This window comes from Lactuca saligna, chromosome 1, assembly GCF_052625555.1.
Source record: "Lactuca saligna cultivar CGN05327 chromosome 1, ASM5262555v1, whole genome shotgun sequence".
Classification (NCBI taxonomy): Eukaryota; Viridiplantae; Streptophyta; class Magnoliopsida; order Asterales; family Asteraceae; genus Lactuca; species Lactuca saligna.
This window is the reverse complement of record NC_136417.1, coordinates 66,489,255-66,516,502: the sequence shown is the minus strand read 5'-3', so window position 1 is coordinate 66,516,502 and position 27,248 is coordinate 66,489,255. Positions and strand designations below refer to the sequence as shown.

General features: G+C 35.7%; 2 protein-coding genes across 3 annotated transcripts; both read right to left on the bottom strand.

Annotated features, from left to right (window-relative positions):
• Nucleotides 1-4,539: 4,539 nt before the first annotated feature.
• On the bottom strand, nucleotides 4,540-5,815 carry LOC144998955 (uncharacterized). The gene is made up of 3 exons (XM_078958678.1): nucleotides 5,574-5,815; nucleotides 4,958-5,035; nucleotides 4,540-4,841 (listed from the first exon to the last, which is right to left on the bottom strand). The coding sequence occupies exons 1-3, from the start codon at nucleotides 5,691-5,693 to the stop codon at nucleotides 4,707-4,709; spliced, it is 333 nt and encodes a 110-aa protein (XP_078814804.1). The 5' UTR covers nucleotides 5,694-5,815; the 3' UTR covers nucleotides 4,540-4,706.
• A 9,770-nt stretch (nucleotides 5,816-15,585) lies between these two features.
• LOC145038904 (uncharacterized) lies at nucleotides 15,586-19,680 on the bottom strand. Of its 2 annotated transcripts, XM_078987128.1 has the most exons (3): nucleotides 19,576-19,680; nucleotides 16,393-19,487; nucleotides 15,586-16,314 (listed from the first exon to the last, which is right to left on the bottom strand). In XM_078987128.1, exons 2-3 carry the CDS (start codon nucleotides 19,343-19,345, stop codon nucleotides 15,800-15,802), a joined length of 3,468 nt encoding a protein of 1,155 aa, XP_078843254.1. In that variant the 5' UTR covers nucleotides 19,346-19,487; nucleotides 19,576-19,680; the 3' UTR covers nucleotides 15,586-15,799. The 2 variants fall into 2 exon arrangements, with proteins under 2 accessions (XP_078843254.1, XP_078843249.1); XM_078987123.1 differs by having other exon boundaries at nucleotides 16,393-19,584.
• Between the last annotated feature and the right edge of the window lie 7,568 nt (nucleotides 19,681-27,248).

Below are 27,248 nucleotides of genomic sequence, written 5' to 3'. Positions count from 1 at the left end.
TTGTCCTTCGTAAACACTTAAGAATTTTCTTTACCGCGGTCCAATGAGCTCTATCAGGATTTCCCTAACATCAGTTAACCATGTTCAAAGAATAAGACACATCAAGGCAAGTACATATCATAACATACATGATCGGTCCTATAGCCAAAACATATGGGACTTGACTTATGTCATTTATTTCTTCATCTATACTAAGGATTTGAGTCTTACTTTACTTGGAATTACACTGAATATGCAGATCCCATTTCTTGGAATTTTCTTTCCTAAAACATTTTATTACCTTATCCAAGTATATACTCTGACTTAGACCAATAAGCCTTTTCTTTCTAACCCACAAAATCCTTATCCCAAGAATATAGGTTTCTTCCCCTACATCCTTCATGGCGAAACAATTCCCAAGCCAAGATTTTACTTCTAGCAAGGTCAGAATGTTGTTTCCCATAAGGAGCATTATAACACCCCAAATTGTTCAAAACATTTTCAAATGCTATGGTTATAAAAACATTTGGGTATTAACTCCCATTTAACATAAAACCGGTCCCACAAAAACAATTACAGTTAAAGCCTTGGGTGTTACCATTAACCATCATACAACCATAGCCAAAAAATACGAATTACATCAATAACATTAAATAAGGAACTTACCAAGTTCCACTCGATTCTCTATCTCTTAATCTTCTAACTTCCATCTATCAATTTTCTCCTTAACTGCAATCTAGAATACATGGCATTAAAAAGAGATACGTAAGACAAAAATGTCTCGTGAGCTATGTGAGTTTGAGACCCAAAACATTTATACCTTTTTCATAAAAAAAAATGTTTCATCTTTGAAAAACATACTTTTAGACCATAAACAGTTTCAAGCATTTTCAAGAAAACGCGTTTCGTACGCATCGTAAATATCATTTCATTTCATATCTTATCATTTCATTTCAAAAGATATATTTCCCTATTCCACTTTTATTTTATCACTAAGGTCTAATTCTGGTATTAAACCGTTACCATTTTTATACTTAAGGTCTACATCCAATAAATGAACCACTTCTAAGTCTAGACCAAGGTGGAAAGAACAAATTAATCCACCAAGGCATCATTTCCATTAGGACATCTAAAACAAGCTAATCAGTGAATTTGGCGACAAATTCAAGACACCGGTCTCTGAACCAAATGCAGCAGAACCTTTTCATTGTGCTCCTTCCCAAGCTGCTCAAGATCCTCTTGTTAATCCTCCTCCTATCAGAACCACAAGAATTGTTGACCGATTTGAAAAAGAACCGGTTGAATCCAATCCAAGAGTTATTCTCAAACGAGCTCAAAAACAAGTATCTTCACAAAAGAAGGGGAAGTGGCTCTTCATGAAAAATTCAGATCAAAATGTTCGTAGAGACCAGCCCCAACTGATTGTGACTGACCTCGGAAAGAAGCAGTTCCGAGATAAGTATGGTGATCGGTCAAGAATTCTAATGTGGGGTTTTCATGACAAATTAAATTGTTGTTCGGTAAAGCGCAAGAGCGGAAACGTGGAGTATTACAGGCACAAAAATGACTTTTCTTCTTGGAAGAAGGTGGACCTCACTGAACTTGCCGATGCTCCATTTTCAAACCCAACTCATGATCCACGAGGAACGGATTTCAAACCATTCTTAGAAAATCAAGTGAAGAGAAAATTCGATGGAATGAAGAGAGTCGAATCCTTCGTGAAAAGAGCGAAAGATGTTTTTGACCCTAAGACCTACAAGAGCTTCAAGAATGTAATGTGGCCTCCTACCAAGCAGATGACACAAATTCCTATTGTTAAGCATTTTTGTGATGGATCGCTGAACAATATGGAATACTGGGCTTTTGATGAAGCTACAACCACTGTTGTCATCAAATTTCCAGATGACGTCTTTCGTTTTGTTGATAAGTAGGATTTGCTATAGTTTGGAGAACGGGATATTCATACTTTGGCTCAACATCAAATCATATGCAAGCATGAGATTCTAGAGGCTCCTGCTAAAGAATTTACAAGCATGTTCGTTGAGATTATTGAAAAGAAGATGTGGATAGGGTCAATGGGAAGGTCAGATGTGCTTGTCATTAAGAAAGGTTGAACTTATACTAGCCTCAAACCACGAGGATACTGTTAAGTCATATTTTGTTGGTTTGGGCTAGACATTCATTTATATGAGTCATGTTAGTCTTTGTTTTGGTGTTTATAGGGTTTGCGGTTGGGTAAACCGAAAACATGGTGTTTTTGGTTCAACTGGTGTTTGCGGTTGTGAGTCTGTTTGCGGCTGTGAACTCGTTTACGGTTCATGTTCCCTATATATAGTGTTAATGTTGTCAGCAGTAGTGTTCGACTGTATGTGTATCCATTGTACCATACGTTTGCGGTTCAATAGAAACGTGTGCAGTTTGGATCATTCTTGTTTCTACTCCTTCTTGTTCTCATTGTTTATTGTTTGTTCTTGTGTTTGGTTACTAGTTGGTTCCAGATTTGGGGACTTACATATGTAGAACTCGAAGGTATTCTTTTTCTGATTTGCCTTAGTGACTTTAAAGATATTCATTTCTTGATTTTTTGCTCTAAGTGTGATCACATATTCCTTTTTCCTCTTTGTTGTTTCAAAGTACAAACTATAATTTTTTTCTTTAAGATTTGTTGAAAAATTTAGGTCCCCTCATAAGTTTGTCCCTTAGGCAGTCGCTTATGTCTCTCTCTCTCTCTCCCCTTCCCCTCCTCCTCCTCCTCCTGATAGCTTATTTTATTTTCTTATTTTTATTAGTTTATTTTAGATTTTTAGCTCTTTTTAATTAGTTTTGCATTGTATATTCTTTATTTTCTTTTTCATGGATCGTATCGGGGACTTTTTATTTTGCATAAGAAATTTTGCAGGATTTTGGAGCTCATTGCGGTTGCGGTTTGACTGGAGTTGGGCTTAATGGGCTTTCCGATGCATTGTTGGGTATGGAAGATCTATAAAAAAAAGATTTGGGCTTAAAAAGCTAAAGGCATGGATGAAGTAGGCTTGTGAAGATGGGTCTTGGACTTTTATTTTGGGCTTGGCGCATCCATATTGAAGCTAAAATATGATTGGTTAATTTAAATCATATGGATATGGAGGGGACCAATGGAATCTTCGGCAGTGGAAGGGTGGAGTGGAGAAATGAAGAGCCAATAGCATTACAGCAGCACTTGCACGGGTGGAATTTTCGCCGCGCGGGTACCCACACAACTGCCCAGTTTGGGCATTTTGGTCATTTGGCACACCATAACCGTGGGGGATCAGATCTATCAGCCAGATTCTCGATTTTTCACCATTGGAGACCTGTAGGAGGCGATTTTGGAGCTTTAAGACTCATTTCTTTTCATCTTTCCAAGATATTGGTAGTTTCTTTATGCAATTAGACTTTTGTGATTGTTTTTCTATTACCATGAGTGGCTAAACTCTCTATATTGGTTAACTTTGGTTAAAACCTTTGAATGTTTGTGGGTTTTTGAAGGATTCATGCTAGATTATCAATTATCTTATGTTTATGGTTCTTGATTATATTTCTTATGCTTGTTTAATGCTTTGATCATGAGCTTGGCACTTGAATGAGCTAATGTTAGTTTATTTCTTTGGTTTTGTATTGAATCATTGAATTGACATAGAACAAGAGCTTTATGATGATAAAAAGCATCTATAGTTTATGAATCATAGCTCCTTTATGGATGTGTAAGCATTGACATCCTCTAGGAATTGGGGATTCCTTCTTTCTTAAGGCTAATCAACTTCTTGGGTTCAATTGCTTCAATTAAACCCTTGATCTTGATTAAGAAGGTGTGTTGTGGGCTTCCCCAACCTCCATGCTACCTAAGAGGAATCTTGGCATATCCTGCTTCATGATTGCTATAACCAATTTGGGATGAATGATAAGCTTCATGTTGAATCCTAATAATAAACACACAAATATTCGTTGTGTTGAATTGCCTTAGTTAACCAACTTTCTCTAATATTTGAGCATCTCACTATCTTGCTTAATTGCAAGTTTTTAGTTATTCAAGTCTTTTAGTTTTCAAGTAATCAACCCCCCCCCCCCCCCCCTTTTTAGTTTAATTGTAGTTAGTTAGTTTATTTACAATAGTTCTTTTAGATTGCATTGGTGATTGAATACAACCATTTTCCCGAGGATCGATACCCCTTTTTACCATTATATTACATTTTATTTGCAAACAAATGGTGTAATTTGTTTGGTGGACTTGACATCCCACCACCTGCCCTCTCTCTCTCTCTCACACACACACACACATCAGTTGTTGGATTTCTCTATAGTTGATCTAATTTATAATTAAATTTATTTAATCAAATAGAAATCTATCATCAAATGATTTATAGCCTAGTAGTATCAGATATGGTGGAAAAACGCCTCTCCCCAAAGGGCTTGTTAGCATTATTTGAGGCTTCAAGTGTTATTTACAAAAGACTAGACTTAGGAGTAGGATTAATACATTTGTTAGCCGTTTAAAAAAAATACAATAGTTGGATGTATTACATCTAACTTCGTACAACATAATCTTATTTTATTTCTCTTTTGGTATGGTTTGCTGCAAAACGTACCTCATAACAAGTCGAATATCGTTTGCAATCATGTAAAATAGCACTATATTGATTACAAAGTATGAGTTTGATAAAATATCGATGAAATTAATATAACTAATTCAAGAGGTACATTGGGGTTCCTCATTTAATATTTTTGATAACTTTTTCTTTAGCTTTTTGGGCCACAACATCGACCACATTTTCCCTTGCCCTCTTTACCAAACCACCTTTTGCTTCCAATACCTTTCCTTTAACATCTTTTTTCATTTTTGAAACCTGAGTTTAAATCAAACCGAACCCAATATTAAACCACTTATAACATCTTAATTAATTAGCATGTTTTTATATTATTATAAAAACATAAATATTTGTAATATATTCATACAAATTACCTGCTCGAATCCTTTCTTAACTTCCTCCGCCGCTTCCGTTACCTCTTCACAAGTTTCTTCCACTTTCTCATCCGTGTTCTGTGATTTTTATATCGTTTTATTTTTTTGTTTTTACTCAAAACTCAAAAAGAAAATATTCGGAAATAATTTATGAAAAAATCTCAAACTAAAATTTATTTATTAAAAACTCCTAATTATCGGTAAAAATGACGATTTGATAAAAAAAAATTCGGTTTATCGGTTTCATTAAAATCTCATTATTTTATCATGATTTCATTAAAGTCCTATTATTTTATCATAATTTGGGACTTATTCGTAAATTATAATAAAATAATAAGACTTTAATGAAACCGGGTAAGTATTGAAACCGATAAATCGAAGAAAAAAAAGTCGTCATTTACCGGTAATTGAGACTTTTTCATAAACAAATTTTAGTTTAGGACTTTTTTCGTAAATTAAGATAAAATATTATGACTTTTTCGGAGATTTTCCAACTCAAAACATGCAATTTAACAATAAAAACTTATTTCATATTACGTTTTGCAAGGATATACAAAACAATAAATCGATCAACTCGTGCATAAGAGCAAGATCATGATACATCTGATTTTTTTACCTTAAGTAAAGGTTTTGAAGAGGTGACAAATGCTCTAGGCCTTCTTGAGAAAGACAATCGGGATATGTCATTGAAGATAAGATCTTCAGAAGCCTTAAAAAAATTACGTGATTTCAACATCGTGATGCTTTAAACTTTAGAAATCATAAGACAAGTATTTGTTCTTTATTTGAAGCTGATTGATGATAACAAGAAAACAGGAGAGACGGATCTAAACCTATTGCCACATGTTTGTCATTGAAATCTTTTAGGCAATATTTTCATGGACTTCAAAATAAATTCTAAATTGTATCGAAATAGATTATCAAAATATGTGACATGAAATGTCCCACTTGTTGATCATCGGTTTATGTTACAGTTTTTTTGTATTTATGGTTTATTTGTTTTACATCCACAAAAATGGTAACGAGTGTAAGAGACATTGGTCGAACGGATCTTAGAACATATGTTGAAAAGGTTGGTAATTAATTGTGTGTGTCTTTTTTCAATTTTTTATTTTTGCTAATAGCTTATTCATAAATACTTTATTTACTATAAAACTATGCATTACCACTAACACCTATAAGCAAGCCCAAGATCAGGCCCAAAATCATCCACCAACACTAATTTGTTAGGCTATTATGAACATGACTAATCTCATAGCAGGTCCAATCCCAGGATGAGCAGGCTGCGGGCCTATGGCTCAAGACACCATAGTCGAGTTTAATTTGTAACTTCTATTGTTTATTTCTCTCTTTTTTTTTTTTCTGGCTTACTAATAGGAATTGTAAAGTTATTTTTCTGTTGCCTTGAACACTATATAAACTTCTAGTTCTCTGCAACTTTTATTTTTCATTTGTTTTAATGACTGATGTTAACGAGAATATGTTTTCATTGTTTTCCTTAATTGGGTTTAGTCGTTAATATGTTTAACAACTAGTTTTTTTTTTTTCAAATAATTATTTAAGTTTAAAAAGTTATCAAATTTATTCTAGAAAAATCTTCAACAAAATGCCCTATATTCTATGTTCATTCCCAACAAGTTCATATATATATTTTTTTTAACATAAAAGTATAAAATGTTGTCAATTTTTACAAAAAAAGGACTAGAAACTGACAATTGCTTATACCTATTTGGGTTAAGAAAAAAAAAAGATTACCGACTAAACTCTCAAATGTGTAAACGATTTTCGTGTTCTTGTCAATTTCTATTATGCTTATCGGTTTTCTTGTCCCTCTGTAAAAAAAATAATAAAAATAAAAAATTATAGTTTTATCGTTAATGAGCTTAGAATATAAAAAATTTGATGAAGTTTTCTCTTGATTCTAATTCGAAACCTGGATTTTTAATAACTTCATGAAAAAATAATATTGAATTTGCATTAAGATCGAAACAAAATACATCAATTTATGGCTAACCGTTAGGGGCGAGCATCCGACCCGGAACAGTTTGGAACCAGAATCAGTTTAATGGAAAAGAGTGGACCAAAAACGTGACCAGTCAGCCCCGATTATCCAATTATTTACTCAGATGGAATCGGTACAGCTTGTTATGCTGAATGTACAACTCAATGAAACACTTGCTATCTAGTGGTTTAGACGAGTTATTTGAGCATTCACAGGTAGTTAAATGATGTAGAATAATACCAAATATAATAAAAAAAAAACTTGGTTATTTATAAATAAAACTTGGCATTATAGAAAAAAAAAAATTGTTTTGATACCCTGTTTTTTGAGGACATGTAACTCAAATAATTTGTAACCAAATAAAGTGAAGTTTTGATCTAAAATGAAGTACAAAAAAGAAACTAAATGCTAGGATAAATCAAGTAACTTATAACAATTTAAAGAATATGATTGAGGCAACATTATGAAGTGATTTTGGCCCTTCAAATTTTGAGTTGTGCCATTTATTTACTCGGAACGGATAACACTAAAACCATTTGGAACCGGAACTGATATAGCCCTATCAGAAGAAACAATAACTTATCCACATTATCAAAACCTGCTCTCATTTCGGTCCGGTCTAATTAAGTCAAATGCTCACCCTACCAACCATGAGAATTGCAACACATAATGTATATTTTCAAGATATGAAACTAAAATCTTCTATAAATTTGGTCATATCAATTACTTATATTGTTAAACCAACAAATAATTATGAATCTTAGGTTCAAATAAATAATACAAAGCTATATTTCAAATAAAACCCATATGAAGTTTTACCATGAGCAGATTGTATCCATTGAGCAAATATAGGTTCGATTAAGATTTGGATTAGCTTAGTTGAAACCCTAACAATGTAACCATGAACACAAAAATTAAACAATAAGAATCCAACTAAAAAAATAAACATTCAAACGTGAACCATAACCTTCTCTCTGGAGACCACAAACTCATCAAACTAATTCCTCTTTGAGATAACATGGTTTAATAAGTATAAATTCCTCATAGTTTCATGATTATTCTCAATGAAAATGTACATTCGAGCATATGTTTGTAGATGAACTTTCAATTTATAAAGCAATTCACTACATTTGTAATTTAACTATCAAAGAATTTGCACAAATTGATATTTATAAATGATGGCAAGAAAGAGAACATGTTTCATTATATTTTCTCTTTCTTGCTACCATTAAAATAAATGTGGGATTAGATCACTTAGTAGTGGCTTTGAGTATATTTGGCACAAAGTGCTTGAGAGCATCTGATTGCTACCATTTAAAAATAAATGTGGGATTAGGGCACCTAGTATGTTGTCTATATGTTCATGTTTATGTTATGTTCAGTTTATGTCGGACTTCGATCTGATGTCGGGCGGGGTCCAAGTTATTCCGGACTTGAGTCTGATGTCGGGCGGGGCCCGATGCAGTGGGTGGGGCCCAAGTTATGCCGGATTTCGGTTAGATGCGGGGCGGGGCCCGATGCAGTGGGCAAGGCCCAGTTTGTGTTATATATGTTATCGTATGGTATGTGGTAGTTTGGGGGAGCTCACTAAGTTTTGTGCTTACAGTTTTCAGTTTTAGTTTAAGGTACTTATACTAGCCAAGGGAATGGCTCGAGATTATCACATGACACACACCATAGCTTTCAGTCTGGGATTGATTGAGACTCTGATATTTTCACATGTGGTTTTGATACAGTATCTGATATGAGATTTTGAGATACATGACACTTGGTTTTTTTATTGATCATGGATGATTATAGTTTTTGATAATATTTTTCAAATGAAATTTTTCGCTTGTATTTTTGGGATGTTACATATATTCTAATATATTAATATGAAATCATATTGTTTAATTAGTATTGATCAAGAATTAATTTGGAATTAAGTTTGTGATCAAAAGAGACTAACTAAATATGTGAGGATTGATTATGTAAATCTTTCATTCTTATATAGTGGGGTTAAGGTCCATGATTCACTAGATTGGGCTAGGACCCATTGGGCGCTCCATGGATGCTCTATGGAGGTTATAAACCCATGGATTATGGGGAAAATGAAAATCCATGCACATTAGGGTTTACATGGTGTAACCCTACATGTGACACACTATATAACGAACCGCGTATGGAGCATAATCGGCCACTAAGACAAAAAGATTGAGGGCTAGCTGAATTTGTGCTCAAGTGTACTTCTCTCAAGTTATTCTAAGTGTTGTGGTGTTGTGTGAAGCATTTGAGGCATCACATTTGGGGTGCTAGGCTCACAAGGTCTTTAGGAATCTAAGCAACAACAAAGGTATGTCATTATACTAATTTTTATATTACAAGTACCCCATGCTATGCTAGTTAGAATGAGAACCTTGGAAAAATCATATTTGCATCTATATTAGAGAAAACATATATCCAAGGTTTCTAGGGTTGCATTTACACCATAGGAGTGTTAGAATGCTCAAAATCCATCAATACCTTCACGAATCCACTGAAACACGCACCCGACATAGCTATCCTCGAGGTGACGGCGGCAGTCGGAGCAGTGGCAGAAGCTCATCAGCCGCTCGGAGCGGTGGCAACAGTGGCACATCAACAGAAAAGAGACGGAGACGTGGAAGGCGTACGGTCTCCGATCAGGAACAACAGCAGCAACAACCATGGTTTGCTCCTTCAGCCTCCTACTGCCCCGACATCCAAACAACCCACTCTTCGATCCCTCATTCGTCGGCAGTAACTATGGTGTTATGGCAAGTGGCTCGCGACTTCGACAGCGGGGGTGTGGCGACGCCGGTTGGAGGGGTCATAAGGGTGGCAACTGGTGAAGATGCTCTAGGGTTAGGGTTAGGGTTAATGTATCTTGAAACGGGAAGGGAAGAAGCATCGGGTTCAATCCCATGCCTTCATCCAAGCGTATGCTCTTTTTTTTTCCAATTTCGATTCCTCTCCATAAAATCTTTTTCAAAATAACTATATAATTTACCATTCAGCCCCTTAGCCTCCAAAATCCTTCAATTTAAGTCCAACAGCTACAACATAAGTCTAGATGTTTTATTCTAAGTCGCATGCTCATATATTCTTAACACTACAAACCCCGAAAGTACCCTTCAGCCTTCCATGGAAAAATCAATGCAAATTACACCCTTCCTCACCAAACCCTTTATTTAAATTTCATTTTCAGAATAAATAACACTTAAAATACAGGGCTACAATAAAATAATGTAAGAAAAATGGTATAGTTTACATATCGGGGTTTAGGGCTAAATATATTTACTTATTTTATTTAATTTAAACGGAATGTTAAAACTACCTTTGGGGTTTTTGATAAGCTTGGATTTAAGGGATATGATGCGTGATTGAGAATAGGAAGCAAAGATGGCAATTAGTCTTTCCCAAGCATCTCGAGCAATGACAACAGAGGATATAAAGGGTTGAATAGTATCTGAGCAACTTCCAAGAATTATTGAGAGAAGCATTGTGTTGGGTTTAGTACCTTGTCTTCTTTGCCATCAATCTGCTTGACAGGTTGATTTGAATCTCCAAGGATGAAATCTTCAAGTTCAAGTCCGATGAGTGTGGAGTCAACTTGCTTCCTCCATCTAAATGGTGGGTTTAGACATGACATAGATTATGGCTTTTTTTCTAAGGATCAAGTATGAGCAATTAAAGCTCTGCTACCATATATAGATAAGGAGTAATGAAGTGATTTCTATTATGTTTGATACATGTACAGATACATCTATCTATGGAAATGATATATGCTAAAGTGGGAGAATATACAACAAGTAAATCAGTTTGATAATAAAAATTATATGCAAAATATCTCTTAATAATGAGAGCAAACTCAATACGATTATGAAGTCGTCCACATAATATTTTCCTTTTACAAGAAAAATTAAAGGAGAGCTGTCAAGTTGAGTGAGGTGTTTACCACTACATACAAATTGTTTTTGTAATTATTACATTATTTTTAAACATATTGTAAGACACATATAGTACATATTTTTAAATATAAAAATATAATTTTAGGTGTTTGTATAATACATATAATATGCATAAATACATATATTACATATAAGAATAGACAAAAATATATATTTAAATAAAAAAAATATGTATTCAAATATAAAATAGTTAAAATACATATATATTTATTTGTGAAAATATGTTTTATATGTATTTATGCATAAGAATACATAAATAATCCGTACCAATACATATTTATATTTAAAAATACATATTATACATACTAAAGTAATTTAAAATATATTTAAAAAAAGATGAGAATAATTTAGGAAAAACAGCTCTTGACCTAATGGTAAATACCTCACCCAACAAAGGGTCTTTGGTTTGAATGTTTGATTTCCACGTTTTCTTTTAAATTTCAATGAACAAAATATATAATGCATATTAATAGCAAGGGTTCAATCGCAAAAACCGTGCGTTGGTCCAATGTTAAGGCATTGCAGCTTTGATTCTTTGTAAGTATATTTTTTTTTTTTAATTCCAAAAAAAAAATGGGAGAAATATTATGCCCACAAATATGCCTCAAATTTGTAGCGTGGAAGGGCAAAAGGGTAAAACTCCATCCAAATGTGACTTTTTGTTGAATTTGCACACAATATTTGATAAGAAATTCATTTTATAATGTGTATTCATTTTGTAAGGCCCACTGTAAAATACCAAAACAACTTTGTTTTAAGCATTTCATAGTATTATTCCCTATTTCACATTGTCCTGAACAATTTGTGGTTATTGAAGATTTTTCTTAGATTTTAGCTTGTTTTTGTAAAAAATGAAAAAACAACAACTATTTTCGTCATATTCTCTAAAAACATACATTAGGTAATTTTGACCCCATTTTGAATAATATACATCAATTACAATTTAACCAAATTTAAACTATATCTATTTAACTCGTTAGAAACTAAACAAGATCCTAACAAATTCGATAATTTGAAAAGTCAATTGTTTAGAAAAGATTTACTTTTTAAGTTACATTTTCCAACAAAAAAGAATAAACCGATTAAACTAATAAAAAAGTATGTGAATCTCAATGTAATGAATTCGGGTCAGAGGCCATGTATAAAGAGATTCCTTGCATTTACTTTATGCCATTCACACCTCGTGGTACAATCACCATGACCAATACTGCATATTACATATGAAAGTTTCCAAATATGTAATAGGTACAATTTAATTTACATACCAGAATCGTACACTTTGCCGATAAATTGTAATTTAAAATGTGAGAAAATGACCTAAAATGAGGTAGATGTAGTCAAAGGGAAAAAGGATGGGCAATCTAGCCTAGGCATCAATTATTTGATGGGATGATACCAACAAACTTCAATCATTATTTTCTAAAAAGGTTAAACTAGTAATTAATTTGTACTGTTATGTCCTTAAAATAATCCTTCCATGTGACAAGTCTTTTATCATTTAGGTTTTGTTTGTTATTCAAACGAAAAACTAGCTGAAAAGTTATCTCATAAAAGTTATCTCTGTTAAACTAGTTGAAAATATAAAATAACATAAAAAGATATTTAGAAAAATATGTTTCTATAATAAATAAAGATATATTTTGAAATTTTTTTAAAAAACTCATAAAAAAACTAGTATAAATGGGTTTTTAAAATACTAATTTATAAACTACTTTTTAACTTGTCAAAAAAGTTTGAGAATGCAAACTTATACCAAGAAGATCTTTTAACATATTAAGATATTAAAATGTCATTATATCACAAAATTACAACAAATGACCTTTAGCATTAGCATAAATGATCATTAATTTTGCAATTAGTTAAATCGTATGATTCAAGTGTAGTTGCGAGAATTGTTTTTTACAAAGAAAATATTGCAAAAATTCGATTAGGTTTTGCATTTTTTGGGTTAAAATTTTTCTAAAGATTTGAAAAATATCCATATTTAAATCAATAAAATAAGGTGGAATTTTCATAGTTTTTTTAAGGGTTAAAAGTTAGTATCACCGTATTAGTATAAATCACCAATGTCTGAATTAAAACTCGACGGTCGATACCTACAATCTTAAAGAAAAAAAAAAAGTCTACCAAGTGGGCTAGTCTCATAGTGGCTCATAGTTCATTTAAAAAAAAAATCTAACATTCTTTTACATTTTTTATATCAAATACTTGTGTCTAAAATTGTGTGTTAACTCACCAAAGTATACCCATAAAGGTAAATGAATTTCGAAGTATTATGCAATGTAGAAAAAGGTAAATGAGTAACAAACTCCTCATGCGGTCCTAAATATTGTTGCAAAAGTTGCGAATTCATAGATATAAACCTTAGATTTTACAATGATCATTGTTAGTACATGATAGTATGTTAGAGATTAGGGTTTAGGCCCATAGCTCTTAGGGTTTAGGTTAGATAGAAGGCCCTTTATGTATCCTTATTTATATTAGGTTTTACCCTTACTATTAATTAATATTATGGTATCAGAGTCGGTATCTCGCATCCCCGTGTCCCAAATCCTTATTTATCCTTATCAAGCCTTCGATTCTTAGAGGGAGTGTTACCGTATCCCAAATCAGTGTGATACGGTCTTATAAGTGACCATATATGTTGGAGTCCTATTTTTATCCACAATGGTTCTTTTGGAGAGACAATCTTGGACTTAACATATATTTGCATGGTATCAGAGTCGACGTCTCATACCCCGTGGTTTATCACATCCTTGTTTATCCTCATCGAGTCTCCAACTATGAGGGAAAATGTTAGTGTATCTTACATTGGTGTGACACAGTTCAATAAGTGTCTATATATGTTGGAGTATCATTTCTCTCCACATGGGCTCTTTTAGATATAATCGTGGGATCCACATATATTTACATGGTATCATAGCTCTAGGTTAAAACCTTACTGCTGACCATAACCCACAATCGATTTCCTCCACCTCTGAGGACCTTCGCTAATAGTCTTTAGAGGTTCCTTTATTAAGATTAATGTTTTCCTATTTCTTATTTCTCCTCCTAAATTATAATAATGTAGTGGTTACAAAATCAGAGCTTCTTCCTCGATTTCTTTTATTGCCTCCTCTATTTATGCCTCCTCCTCAGATGACCTCTGCCTCCGAGCCTTCTGTCTTATCCTTGGTTGGCCTCTTATTCTCTTAATCTATTTTCCAAGTCAGTCCATTGCGATATTGTTGTTGCTTCCTTCCAATGGCACCTTCTCCATCAGGCAACCTCTGATCCACAGTTCTTTTTCTTTATTTCTCTCTTTCTCTCTCTCTCTCTGTCTCTCTCTCTCTCTCTCTCTCTTTCTCTCTCTCTCTCTCTCTCTCTCTCTCTCTCTCTCTCTCTCTCTCTCTCTTTTGACTCCTCTATCACATGTCACAGGCTCCATGATCGTCGTCCCTTGGTATGTAAATACTTTGCAGATTTGATCCATAGGGGGCAGTTTTTCCATTTTCGAAAAACTTGTAGTACGTGGGGCGTACTCCTCATACGCAGGGATATATAAACCCAACCATGTTGACCGTGAGCAGGTGGACCTTCGGCAGAATTAGGAGGCTGTCGAGATCAGCAGTTATTATTGCCATAATTCCGTTCATTGTGCTGGAGGAGCCACCACCACCACCACCTCGATTTAAGGGAGTGGTTGCAACATGAAGGAGGGAATTGGATGAGGGAGTGTCATCAGTAGATGGGGCAGTGACACGAGGTTTGGCGAGCCTGGTTTCTTCTGTAACAAGAATGGAGCGCATCTCAGAAAAGTAGGAAAAGGTTTTGACAGGCGGATAATGTTGGCAAGGCCCCTGGATTTACTGGACAATCCGTTGAGAGCGTGAATGACCACATGCCTATCTTTAAATTTTTTGCCTAAACCTTCAAGAAGATCAGTGAGTTTCTTGATTTTGTTACAGTAATCATGAACACTTAGGTTCCCCATGGTGATGCACCGAAGCTCACTTTCTAACTGCATAACTGTGGTTTCTTTGTTGTCATTGAAGATGGAAGATATGTTCAACCATATTTTACGATCAGATGCATGAGGAGAGTAAGCGTTGTAGAAGAGACTCTGGGAAATTGAGTTAAACAACCACAGTTTGACGAGGTTGTTAAGTTGTCACCATCTCATGTCAGTGGGTGGCTTGTTTGGTGCATCATAAGTAGCATTGATGTGGTTCTGGAGGTCGTAAGCAATGCAATGAGCAGTAAAGAAGTCACTCCATGGATCATAGTTATGACTGCTGATATCTAGAATCAAGGGTACATAAGTCTTGATGTTGGTTATTCCATAAGCCTTGTAAGGATGTTTAGAGGAGGTGCTATTGTCTCTTAACATTGCACAAAGAGAGAAAAGAAAGCAAACAAGAGGAAGGAAGATAGAAGGGATCGTCTAGGGTTTTAGAGAGGAAGTCTCTGATACAATGCTAAACATAATATTCCCATATGAACGTATTATGTATTAATCAAGCGTATAAATTGGTCAAAATGGATTACTTTTAAAAATATATACTAAAAGTAGTTAGTTAACTCATTTTCTTTACACTTCTTGGTATTTTTTCATTAACTATTTTTTTCAACACTAAAACAAACAAAATTCAACAAATACGTATTACTTAAAATCCAAATGCCAAAAAGTGGTCATTATTCTACTAGTTATGAAGAAGGTTCATAAGCCAAAATGGGCTCAAAATTTCTTCTACTTACAACACACGTCCCATATCTCTTAATTTACAACTAAACCCATTCAAATATCCATTAAACTCAACACCAAATATAATTAAATTACCATATCTAAAAAATTCCGAAACATCACACACCCAAATCAAGAATCACTTTTATTCACTTGTAGGCGACTCTAGAAGACGACGAGTAAAGCAACGAAGAACCAGAGAAGCTACTCGCGTTACTTCTCATCCCACCACCAGCCACAGCAGCAGCCGATGAAGATGATGTTGCCGGAACTCCTCCTTCCGCCTTACTTCCGGTGGCAGGTTTCTCCGGTGAACCCTTCAAAAGAGCGTCAACTTTTGCATACTCTTCTCTTTCGTGCTTAATTTCCCTCAACATTGCCGCAACATCTTTCATCGTTGGTCGTTCTTCCGGCAATGAGTTGACGCATAGTAATGCAACGCCTAATGCTTGCATCATTTCTTCAATCTCGGATTCCGAACGAGATAATAAGCTCCGATCAAGTACTTCGATCCATCCTTTTCTCTGTTTCACCCAATCCACGACGTGTAATCCGTCTGGTATCGTTGGATCGATCGGCTGTTTCCCTGTTAAAACTTCCAGCATCACTACACCATAGCTATAAACATCGCTCTTTTCCGTGATCTTCATCATGTATCCGTATTCTGAAATTGCACACAACCTGTTCGTGAAAATGTCTCATAGAAAAACAATCATGAAATGAAGGAAAGAAATGTGTATACCAGGAGCGATGTATCCGTATGAACCAGCGATTGTATTAGAAGAACGAGCAAAATCACCATCATCAACGAGCTTCGCGAGACCAAAATCTGCAATATATGGCTCAAATTCCAGACCGATGAGAATATTATTAGCTTTAATATCTCGATGAACAATCGGAGGAACACAATCATGGTGCAAATAAGCAATTCCTTCAGCAGCCCCCAACAAGATATGATACCTCAATTCCCACTCCAACGAACTCCCCATTCGTTCATGAAGAAGACTCCCAAGACTTCCGTTTGGCATATAATCATACATAAGGAGCCTCGTCTTCTTATTCCAACAACAACCCAGAAACCTAACAATGTTCTTGTGTCTCACAGATCCCAATGTTTTCACTTCAGCTGAAAACGAATCTCGAACTGTAGCTTTCTCATCTTCATAACCACCATCAACCGCCATTGATGGCCAAAGCTTCTTCACAGCAATCACATCACCATTATCCATATCAGCACGATACACAACCCCAGAGCACCCTTTCCCGATGACATTAGTGTCCACTAAGCATTTCAATATTCGGTCAACTGAAATATTTAGCTTCTGAAAAGGCGTGAATTGCCATGGCCATGATTCGCCAAGCTCAGATTCATCATCACCCTTGAAACCCCTTCTTGCACGTAAAACCGCAGCCACTCCCATAATCATCATAGCAATCGTCAAAGTAATAAGCAACGCTAGCGCTAGTCTTAACCTCTTTGCGTTTTTTGATTTATACTCATCTTTCCCATTTCCTGATTCTGCAACATTGTTTAAAAAACACGATTCTTTTCCAAAAGAACACAACCCTCGATTCCCGGCTAAATCAGCTTCCGATAACTGCCTAAAAAGCTTATTATCCGGTAAATATCCCGTAAAATTATTATACGAAATATTTAACGAAACAAGATTATCTAGACGCGAAAGTGGATTCAAATTTCCTTCCAAATTATTGTACGACATGTCAAGAATCGAAAGCTTGCTTAACGCAGCTATTTGATCCGGGATCGACCCGGTTAACCCATTGCAACTTAAATTCAAGGCGATCTCGAGCGCTTGAATGTTTCCTAACTCAGGCGGTATCCCGCCTGATAATTTATTACTGCTCAGGTCTAGAAATTGTAGACCTGAGCAGAGCCCGAGCGATCGAGGGATCGCTCCTGCAAACTCATTCTTACTAAGAATGAGTTTGTTTAATGAAACCAACCGCCCGAAACTAGCGGGAATGGGACCGGAAAACCGGTTATTGGAAACATCCAGGACTTGGAGTCCTGATAATGATGATAAAGAATCCGGTAACGAGCCTTGTAATGTGTTGTTGCTAAGATCCACCATTTCTAACTCGGTGCAACCGGAAAGCTCACCGGGAACCACCCCGGAGAGGTGGTTTCCGGACAAATCAAGAAAGTTTATGCTTTTTAATCCGGCGATTTCTTTCGGGATTTCGCCGGTGATTCGATTATCACCCAATCGTAACCGGACTAACGCGGTGGAGTTCCCGATTTCCGGCGGGATTGAACCGGAAATGTCGTTTGAAATTAGAAGCAATTTGGTGAGGTTTTGGAGTTGAAACAACCCTGGAGGGATACTTCCGGTGAGTGAATTGTGAGATAAATCTAATGCTTGAAGATTTGTACAACTTCCTAAACTTGAAGGTATGCTTCCTTCAAGATTGTTATCCCATGCGAAGAACACTTCGAGATTTGTTAATTTTCCTATCTCGGAAGGAATCAGACCGGAGATTTGATTGGTGTCCAGCTGTAATTGTTGGAGATTGACGGCGTTTGAAATAACAATCGGGATTGAACCGGAGATGTTGTTGTTGCTAATCATGAATTCTTCTAACTCAATGAGATTACCAACGGAAGATGGAAGAACGCCGGATAATGAATTTAAAGAAACGTCGAAGATTTTTAAATTAGTACAGTTTCCGATTTCTTCAGGGATTGATCCGACTAAGTTGTTCTGCCATAGTAACAGTTTTTCAAGCTTTTTGAGCTTTCCGAGGTCGGGAACGATGGAGCCGGAAAGTGTGTTTTCGTATAAGAACAAGTTTACAAGCTCTGAACAGTCGCCGAGCTCCGGCGGGAGCTCACCGGAAAGCATGGCGGTGTAGATGGAAAGTGTTTCTAGTTTGGTGAGGTTACCTAATGAGTGAGGGAGAGAACCTGATATTCTTGTGTCTGCGAGGCCGAGAAACGTGAGGTTTCTGCAATTTCCGATTTCTTCAGGGATTTCTCCGGCGAGGTCGTTGTTTCCTCCGGCGCGGATGACTTCAAGGTTATGTAACTGACCTAATTCAGGTGGGATGTTTCCGGTGAGTCGGTTGTCAAACAGGTGAAGATTCTTGAGGCTCCGGCAGTTCCCAAGCTCACGTGGGATTTTTCCGGTGAGTTTGTTGGAGTTTAAAATCAAGTCCTGGAGGTTTTCAAGGTTGCCAATGGAAGACGGGATGGGACCCACGAGACTGTTTGAGCTTAAATCAATGGCGACAAGCTCCCGACAGGAACCAATGTCGTCGGAGAGAGTTCCGGTGATGTTAGCGTCGGATATCGTAAGGCTTTTCAGATGGGAAAACGAAGAAAGATTCGCCGGTAATGGTAGCTGCAATGGTATCGACTGAATATTGATTTCCGAAACAAAACCTTGTGAATCACATTTAACGTAATCCCATTTGCATGGGCTTTTGGTGTCGCCGGAAAGTGTCCAACTCGAAAAGAAAGAACCGTCGTTACCACCACCGTTATCACCATGAACCCAAGTGAAAAGCACAACAGCTTCTTGGTTAGGACCTCCATCGCCGCCGTCAGCGGCGGCGGAACAGTGAATCAAGAAAAGAGTTATAGAAATGAAGAAGAAAAGCAGAGGAGATTTCAAGAAACAATGGAGATTAATAGGATAATGGTTATCGGATTTAGGGCACGACAACATCGACATTTGCCTCAAATTGCAAACTTTTCTTGGGTTTGTATCATTTGAGGTTTGTTTTTCTTAATCTTTGCGTCTCTCACTTCCTCTGTGTCTTTCTCTCTCTAAAAACCTCTCCTTTTTTCTGGGTTTTTCTTGCTTGGTTCGAACACTGGGGTGGTGATCAAGAAATAAGCACAGGTTTCATGGCGAATTTCAATATAAAAAACAAAAAGATTAAAGAAACATTAAAAGAATACCTTGAGATTTGCAAAATTAGCAGAGCACCACCCCTCACCCAGTCACCCCACCCTACCCACCATTTTTGTATAATTTCTTTATAGTTTAATCATGCTTTGATTAATCTTGTTCTTGACTCTTTCAGTAAAACACAAGACAAAGTGAGTGTGGTAGCAGTTAAGCATCAATCTCAAGTCACCCCTGTTTTCCTCTATCACCATTTTTAAAATTTAACTTCTTTAATTTCTTCCATTTGTCTCATGGTCTTTGGTACAACCGGTCAATGCATTGGTACAAGTAACTTAAGCATATAAGTAAAAAAAAAAATCATTACTATAGACACTACGAATGGTAGTTAAACGTAAAAGCTTTATTAACCGTTCGTGGTGTCTACTGTCTAGTTAGCAAATCGATTAGGGTTTGAGATTTATCTTTCTACCAATGAAAATTCAGAAGTTGCTAAATTAGAACCACAAAGTTAATTTCTAATCAATGTACGTCCATAAACAACGAGAATGACAAATCTACTCCCTTTATATATGTTAAATAAATTGAAGGAATCGAAGATGGAAGATACGAAAAGGAAATTATAACAAATGCAAAATGAGGTTAGACGTAAGGAATATTTTTGTGATTTAATGCCAACTTTATTAATATTATGGCATAAATATTGATAACATAATGTTAAAGGGTGGGAACTGGAAGTGTAAAATAATGAGAAATTGAAAGTACGTTGTTATTGTTTTATTTATTAATGGTCTATTTATTTGTAGACTCTAATGATATAGTTGCACATTCTTTTATAGCGTCCCTCTTATATATAGGTGAAATTAGACTAGAATTGTGAGTACATAGTGATTTTTTAGCATATATGCCTTGTATATAATATTTCCATTATATAGTGTTAGTAATTTTTTTTTGACTAGTGTCCGATTAAATTTTCGATTACTTTCTAGGTGGTATGGAAACAATATAGCAGTGTCCATACCTAAACAATATCTTAAAGAAATTTTATCTTTAATAAAAACTATTTGATGAAGTATTAGTTTTGCATTAGTCATTAACTTATTTAGATACGATAAAAATTGTTATTATCTATTTTCTTAAAATATTAGTTATTTTTTATAATTTAACTGATTAGAAATTTTGGTTCACCGACCACACAGTCTAATCTCTTATCACAAGTCGACCGACTTAGTATTGCATAACGATTTTTACTAACTTGACATCATATGATCTTTTGCGTCTTTCCTGAACACTATACAATATGTGAAGCATCTTAAAGAAATTTTATATTTAATAAAAACTATTTGATGAAGTATTCATTTTGTATTAGTCATTAACTTATTTTGATATGATATTAGTTGTGTTTATCTATTTTCATACGATATTAGTTATTTTTTATAATTTAATTGATTAGCAATTTAGATTCACCAATCTTTTGTCACAAGTCGACAAACTTAGTATTGTCTAGCGATTTTTACAAACTTGACATCATATGATCTTTTGCATCTTTCCTAAACACTATATGTACTACTCTTTACATGTTCGGTTGATATATATATATATATATATATATATATATATATATATATATATATATATATATATATATATATATATATATATAGAGAGAGAGAGAGAGAGAGAGAGAGTAAATTACACGAACGGTCCTTTAGGTTTCTTGATTTTCCATGAAATGCTTTTTATGAAACTTTTTTCTGTGAGATGGTCCTAAGAAGAAAATCTAGCATATAAAAGGCCCATGTGACAAACATTATTAAATTTTTTTGTTAAGTTCTATTAAATGACAATAATACCCTTTGTTCTATGCATACAAATGCCCCTCCCCTTCTCTCTCTCTCTCTCATCTACAAAAAATGAAGCCATATTTTCATCTCATATTTTTTTGTTTATCTCAGATGGAATCACCACTAAACCCTACTTTCAATGATGTATCCTGATTAACTTGAGTCAATCCATACCTAAATTGCTATGCAAACCTTCTTATTACAGTGAATTTATAGAACCCCCAAAATGACCATGCTCTAGACTAAATAAAATCACAACAATGGAGAAAATTTTGAAAACCCAGATCTTCAAACTGTCGAAGAAGATGATTCTAGAAATGTTCTGTCACACCCCAAAACCTGAACGGCGGAATCGTTCGAGGGTGGAGGACATCATGTATAGTATCACAACAATGCAAAGTAGTAAACAAGTAACAATATCATCCATTGCATTAATAATATAAATTCATACAAGTGTATTCTGTCAAGTTATATAGACACCAAATAGTACATCAAAATAAAAGAGGAGTCTTGAACAAGCTCCATCTTCTCAAAAACCTGGCACCGGTACCTGTCTACTGGTGACCTAAGAATACAAGTTATTTTGAAAGTGAGTATCAGCTTTAAAGCTGGTGAGATCATAAGTATATTAGTGTCTGAGTTTGTATGAAAGCATTTGTAAGATGTAATGTAAAAGTTTTGTAAAGTTTGTATTTGTTTGAATTCTCCTAGAAAACCCTATGTTTCCTACTAAAAGTAGCCTTCTACCAAGGCATCTAGTAACTGTGTGTGTCTCTTGTAAGAGTGTGTATTTTCCCAAATCCGACTATCATTAACCAAAAATATAGTTTTTACATTACCGTGCATCGTGTGAATGTTCACGAAGTGAATGTAATGGGAAAATTATAGTACGGTAGTATTGAATTAAGTAACTACTGTTGTACTAATTACCTTAAACCAATTGTTATTTAAAGTACCATGTGATCGGCCTGTACCCTGCTACCGAATCAATAGTAAAACGATGATGTAAGACGCCGTAAGAAATGACATTTGGCACCCGTAGACTTGCAAGCCCCATTGTAGCGAGCAACAAGGTGTAGGATAGTCAATCCAGTATAGATCTATACGCAAACTCATACACTCCCCAATTAAGGAGATTCAGGATACAAAAACGGTCATAGCGGGTAGTGCCATGCCCCGTTTAGTGGCTCACAAAACTGCATGAATGTATATGTAATGTATGTGCTAGCTGTTTTGTGTGTTCTCTCTCTATCTAGCTTGTATAGTAATGTACTGTGTGTACTAGCTGTATTGTGTGTTCTATCTCTATCTAGCAAGTAGTGACTCATGTATGAACTGACTCATTGTATGATTTATTGTTCTAGTAATAGTATTAGTAACTTCCTAAACTACGCCTATTGTAGTTTACTAGTGATATGACTTGTACTTATGAACATGAACGTATACCCTTGCTACCCAAGGGTATTGAATTGACTGATAGAACCCTTATGTCTCTATATGTATACATAATATATAACTAATATTTAGATGACCTTCAGACGGATAACCGATGCCCTAAAGCTACATCCCAACAAGGAAAAGGAGATAAAGCGAGCTAGCATTCCTAAGTCCTTTAAACATTTCTTATATAACTATACATACATAGGCATGCATTTGAGAATATTAAATTATAAAAGAAGTTTTGTTAAAAGCATTTGGTATGTAAAAGAGTTTGTAAGACAGTTTGAAGTAAAACAGTTTGGTAACACAGTTTGAAAGTAAGAGATTCACTTGTTGATAGTTATTAATCACATGTGATTGATATAATAACTATAGTAGCTTTACTTGTACCCCCCCCCCCCCCCTAAAAGCATTTAAAAACATTTAAAAGGTTAATTAAGGGGTATGAACTCACTTGTAGTGAGTGATTTGGATGAAGTGAAGATATAGGATTGCTAGGTGTCAAGTGAAGACTTGTACACGCACAATGATCCTAGTTAACATATAAATTCACATATATGTAACCAATTAGTCTTTAAACAACTAATTTACAAAGCTAAAACATCCTAAGACAAGTTAAACACTTTATATAAGTGTTATAAGTCCCAAGGATTGCATCTAAGTGTTGTAGGACAAAGCTATTGGGTTTAGGGTTCAAAAGAACCCCTTTCTTGAGTTTACGGTTTTGTAACCTCAACTCATTGAGTTTACGGTCATAAACCCATGAGTTTACGGCCGTAATCTCATACTCCTTTGACCATTTGTTGATTTGAAGGTTTATAAGTCCCTAGAAGCATTTTGTACTTGATGTATAAGTCTAAGGAAGAAGTTAGGGCACCATTTCCCTCCTTTGAGGAGTTTACGACCCTAAGACCATTTCCTTTTGGGTTTACTACCGTAAAACCATATGGATTATGGTATTTTGATGTTTTCAAGTCCTAATCATATAATGGAATGAGTCTAGACTAGTTTCCCAAGCTTGTGAACGGACTAGGGTCACTTTGGCCCCTTTAAGAAGGGTTTACGTTTTAAGGAGTTCTTGGACCGTAAACACCTTTGATCTTGGTGTTTCTTTGTGTTTTCTTGATGTATGGACGTATAATAAGCTCTATGATACTATAGGATAGAGGCACTTACAATATAGAAGCTTGAAATGAGCCAAAAGTCCAAGAACGCTAGTGTGTGTTCTTGGTGAAACTTGAAGAATCAACCTTTTGGAACATTTTCACGGATGGATGTGTGTTAAAACACAAGATTAGGTGATATACTAACTTCAAAGGGCTATAAACACTTACTAGATTGTAACGCCCGTGTTTTTAGGCTCGCCATTTTTAGCAATGTAATAGTTTAGGTTAACCTTGTAACTCAACTTGAAATAATAAGAATGTATTATTTGTGAATTATGTGAATTATGTGTTTATTTTCTTGATTTTTATAATTTAATGAATTAAGAATAAAATAAGCGTCAAAATTAAAGTGTGAGATAAGCCCGATATCTTTGCATAAAGTTGTAGTGGTCGAAACAAGGATTCCGGAGATATAAGGAATGCCAAAATCCGAGTTATAACGAAGAAGTTATGACCTGTCGAAGTTTCGAGACGGAACCAGCACGACGCCGAGTGACGTAAAATATGAATTTAATTTAGATCGATATTTAGCCTTAGCGGTCTAATCGAAAGTCGTAGATTTCGTTAAACCGAGAGCGTGCATAAAAAGAACGCCCAAATCTGACTTCGTATGAGGAAGTTATGATTTTTCTAAGTTTCGACTTGGTAGTATGCAGCCAAAATACTCGATTTGAGATCGAGCGGTTTTTAGCCGAAACAATCTAAATGAGAATAGAAGATCTCGTTGTTAGTATCTAAACGATGAAAAGATAGGCGAGAACGGACGTCGGACGAAGAAGTTATGATTTTATAACGAAGTTTTCCTGTCCGAGCCTTCTAAAAATAATTAATAAAAATAAAAGTCAAAATTAGCCGACGGAGTCTAAACGAAAGTTGTAGAGCGTAGTCTCACCTTCGCGTGGATATAAAGAACGTCGAAATCAGAGTTCGTATGGAGGAGATATGAATTTCTGAAGTTTAATAAAATATTTAATATTTACTTTTATTTTACTCCGATATTATTCGAAGAGAGGAGAGGCGGTCTATCCGAAGTACGCAGCGCGTACTGCTGTACGCCCCGCGTACAGCGTAGGGCACTCGAGTTCTACGGAGTAGTGAGTCATATGCAATGACGTAGATGGACCGATGACGTAAGCGCTGACGACCACCAAGGCGTACTCCCCGCGTAGCCTCGTACGCCCCGCGTACGTGCGAGGGTTCAGCACCTATAAAAGGAGACCCGAAGCAGCCGAGTTTCCTTTGCAAATTCCATCATTCTCTCTGGTCCTTTGCCTCGTTTTGCGTGCCGTTTGTACCTCGAAGCCCCGGTAATATTCCCGAGCCCCGAAGCGAGATCCGAAGCCCCGAGAATCCCGAAGAGCGTTATTCCCGAGCCGAAGCCCTGCCCGCGAGGAGCCGGTTTTTGTGAAGATCTTCCAGATCTACGGAGAGGCGCCGCTTCTATAAGCTATAGTGCTGTCGGATCATCTTCTGATCAAGTGAGTGTGTAGTTATTTTCATTCCAACGCAATATTATGAAGTATTTCCTATAAAATACGTGTTATGTGTATATATTTGGTTGTTATACGTGTGAGTGTATATTCACTCTCTTCTATCTTATAGATCTGATGTATTCTCTATGAAATACGTGTTATGTGTGTATGCCTCATCTGTTATGTGGAATATGTGTTGATTAAAACATGTTATACAGGTTTTTAAACAATGTATAAAAATGTATATTTTTATCTACTAATAAGTTGGGTAGAACATGGGTAGGTAATTGGTGTGTAATAAACAGATGAGAGGCCTCGGTGTTATTGGTGTTATTCTAGTCATTCAGCAGAGTATGGATGACGACCACGAACTATTCTAGACTGTCCTGTGGAACACTAGCAGGCTCATTACCTGTAGGTGTTGTGAACGACGTGTTCACCGGTGTACTCTATCCCCCACATGGTTGCCTTTAGGACACTTATTGTTGAGGAAGCCCCTCTGCAGTGATGTCCGTCCCGATGAAAATCCTGAAATAGGTTCCTTATAATAGACGTTATTTTTAGGAACGTAAGGTGAGGATAACGGGAATGGGTAATCGGGTTTATTGTTGATTGTTGAAATTAAATATAATTATTGTAGGTTGAAAACCCTATATGCTCACCAGGCTCCCAAGCCTGACCCACTCAATTGATTTATTTTACAGGAAGTGGCGCAAGAGCTTAAGATGGGCGAACATCAAGTTGTTTTGTTTACAAGTCTGTATATGTATATATTTGTTGAATGACTTGTAATGCTATCGTTTATGCTTTATGACCTGTATCGGAACATGACATCCCGACTTTTGATTATGAAATGAAATCATATTTCTTTATGAAATGTTTTGATAAATATCTATTTTATCATGTTTTGTTTTTGGGAACAAATTCCGCATCTCTTTTAAAATTAAAAGGATTTACTCTGAAAATGTTTAAAAAGCATAAATGACACCGGTCTTTTCTGGCCGAGATTTTGGGGATGTCACAGTTGGTATCAGAGCATTAGTTTAAGCGAATTAGGAATTTGTAGGATTTCTAAACTTAAACTTAGGATGCTAAGTGGAGATTGTTAGGTGTGTGTCTGATAGATTTTAGACACAAGCACTAGTTTATTTTAGGAAAGTTGCCTAAAATGCTTTTATGTGCTAAATGTTATATGTTGCCATATATGATATTATTTGTTCGGATCTATGGTTTGTTGCCAACCGGATCTGAAGGTTTATGTGTTTAGGATTCTAAGCGTATATGTACGATATTAGAACTAGCATGTAATCGTTTGGAGTAATAAGGGGAAATTATTCGGTGTATAGATCAAAATGGTGAGAACAAGAAGCGGAATTGGAAATGCTGATGAAAACAGGAATCAACCGCCTGTAATCGAGCAAGTACCTGTCGTAGCTGCTGCACCTGAGCCGATAACAATGGCTGGTGTACAAATGATGATTCGAATGATGTTGGATCGTCAGATGGAAGAAACAAGACGCTTGCTTAGGCAGAATCGTGAAGAACCGTCAATTCAAGCGGAAGAGCCCGAGGAGAATGGAGGGCAGTCTGAAGGAGAAAACTTTAGTGGGATCATTGGTCAAGACGAACAACCAGTGGTTAGACGCAATAACCAGTATGGAGGAAATGATGGTCGTGGGTGCAAGTATAAGGATTTCATGGCATCCAAACCACCATGCCTATCCGGAAGCCCGACGCCGGTGCAAGTTATGGACTGGGTCTCCGAAATGGAGACTATGTTTGAAAGTTGCGAATGCAGCAACAG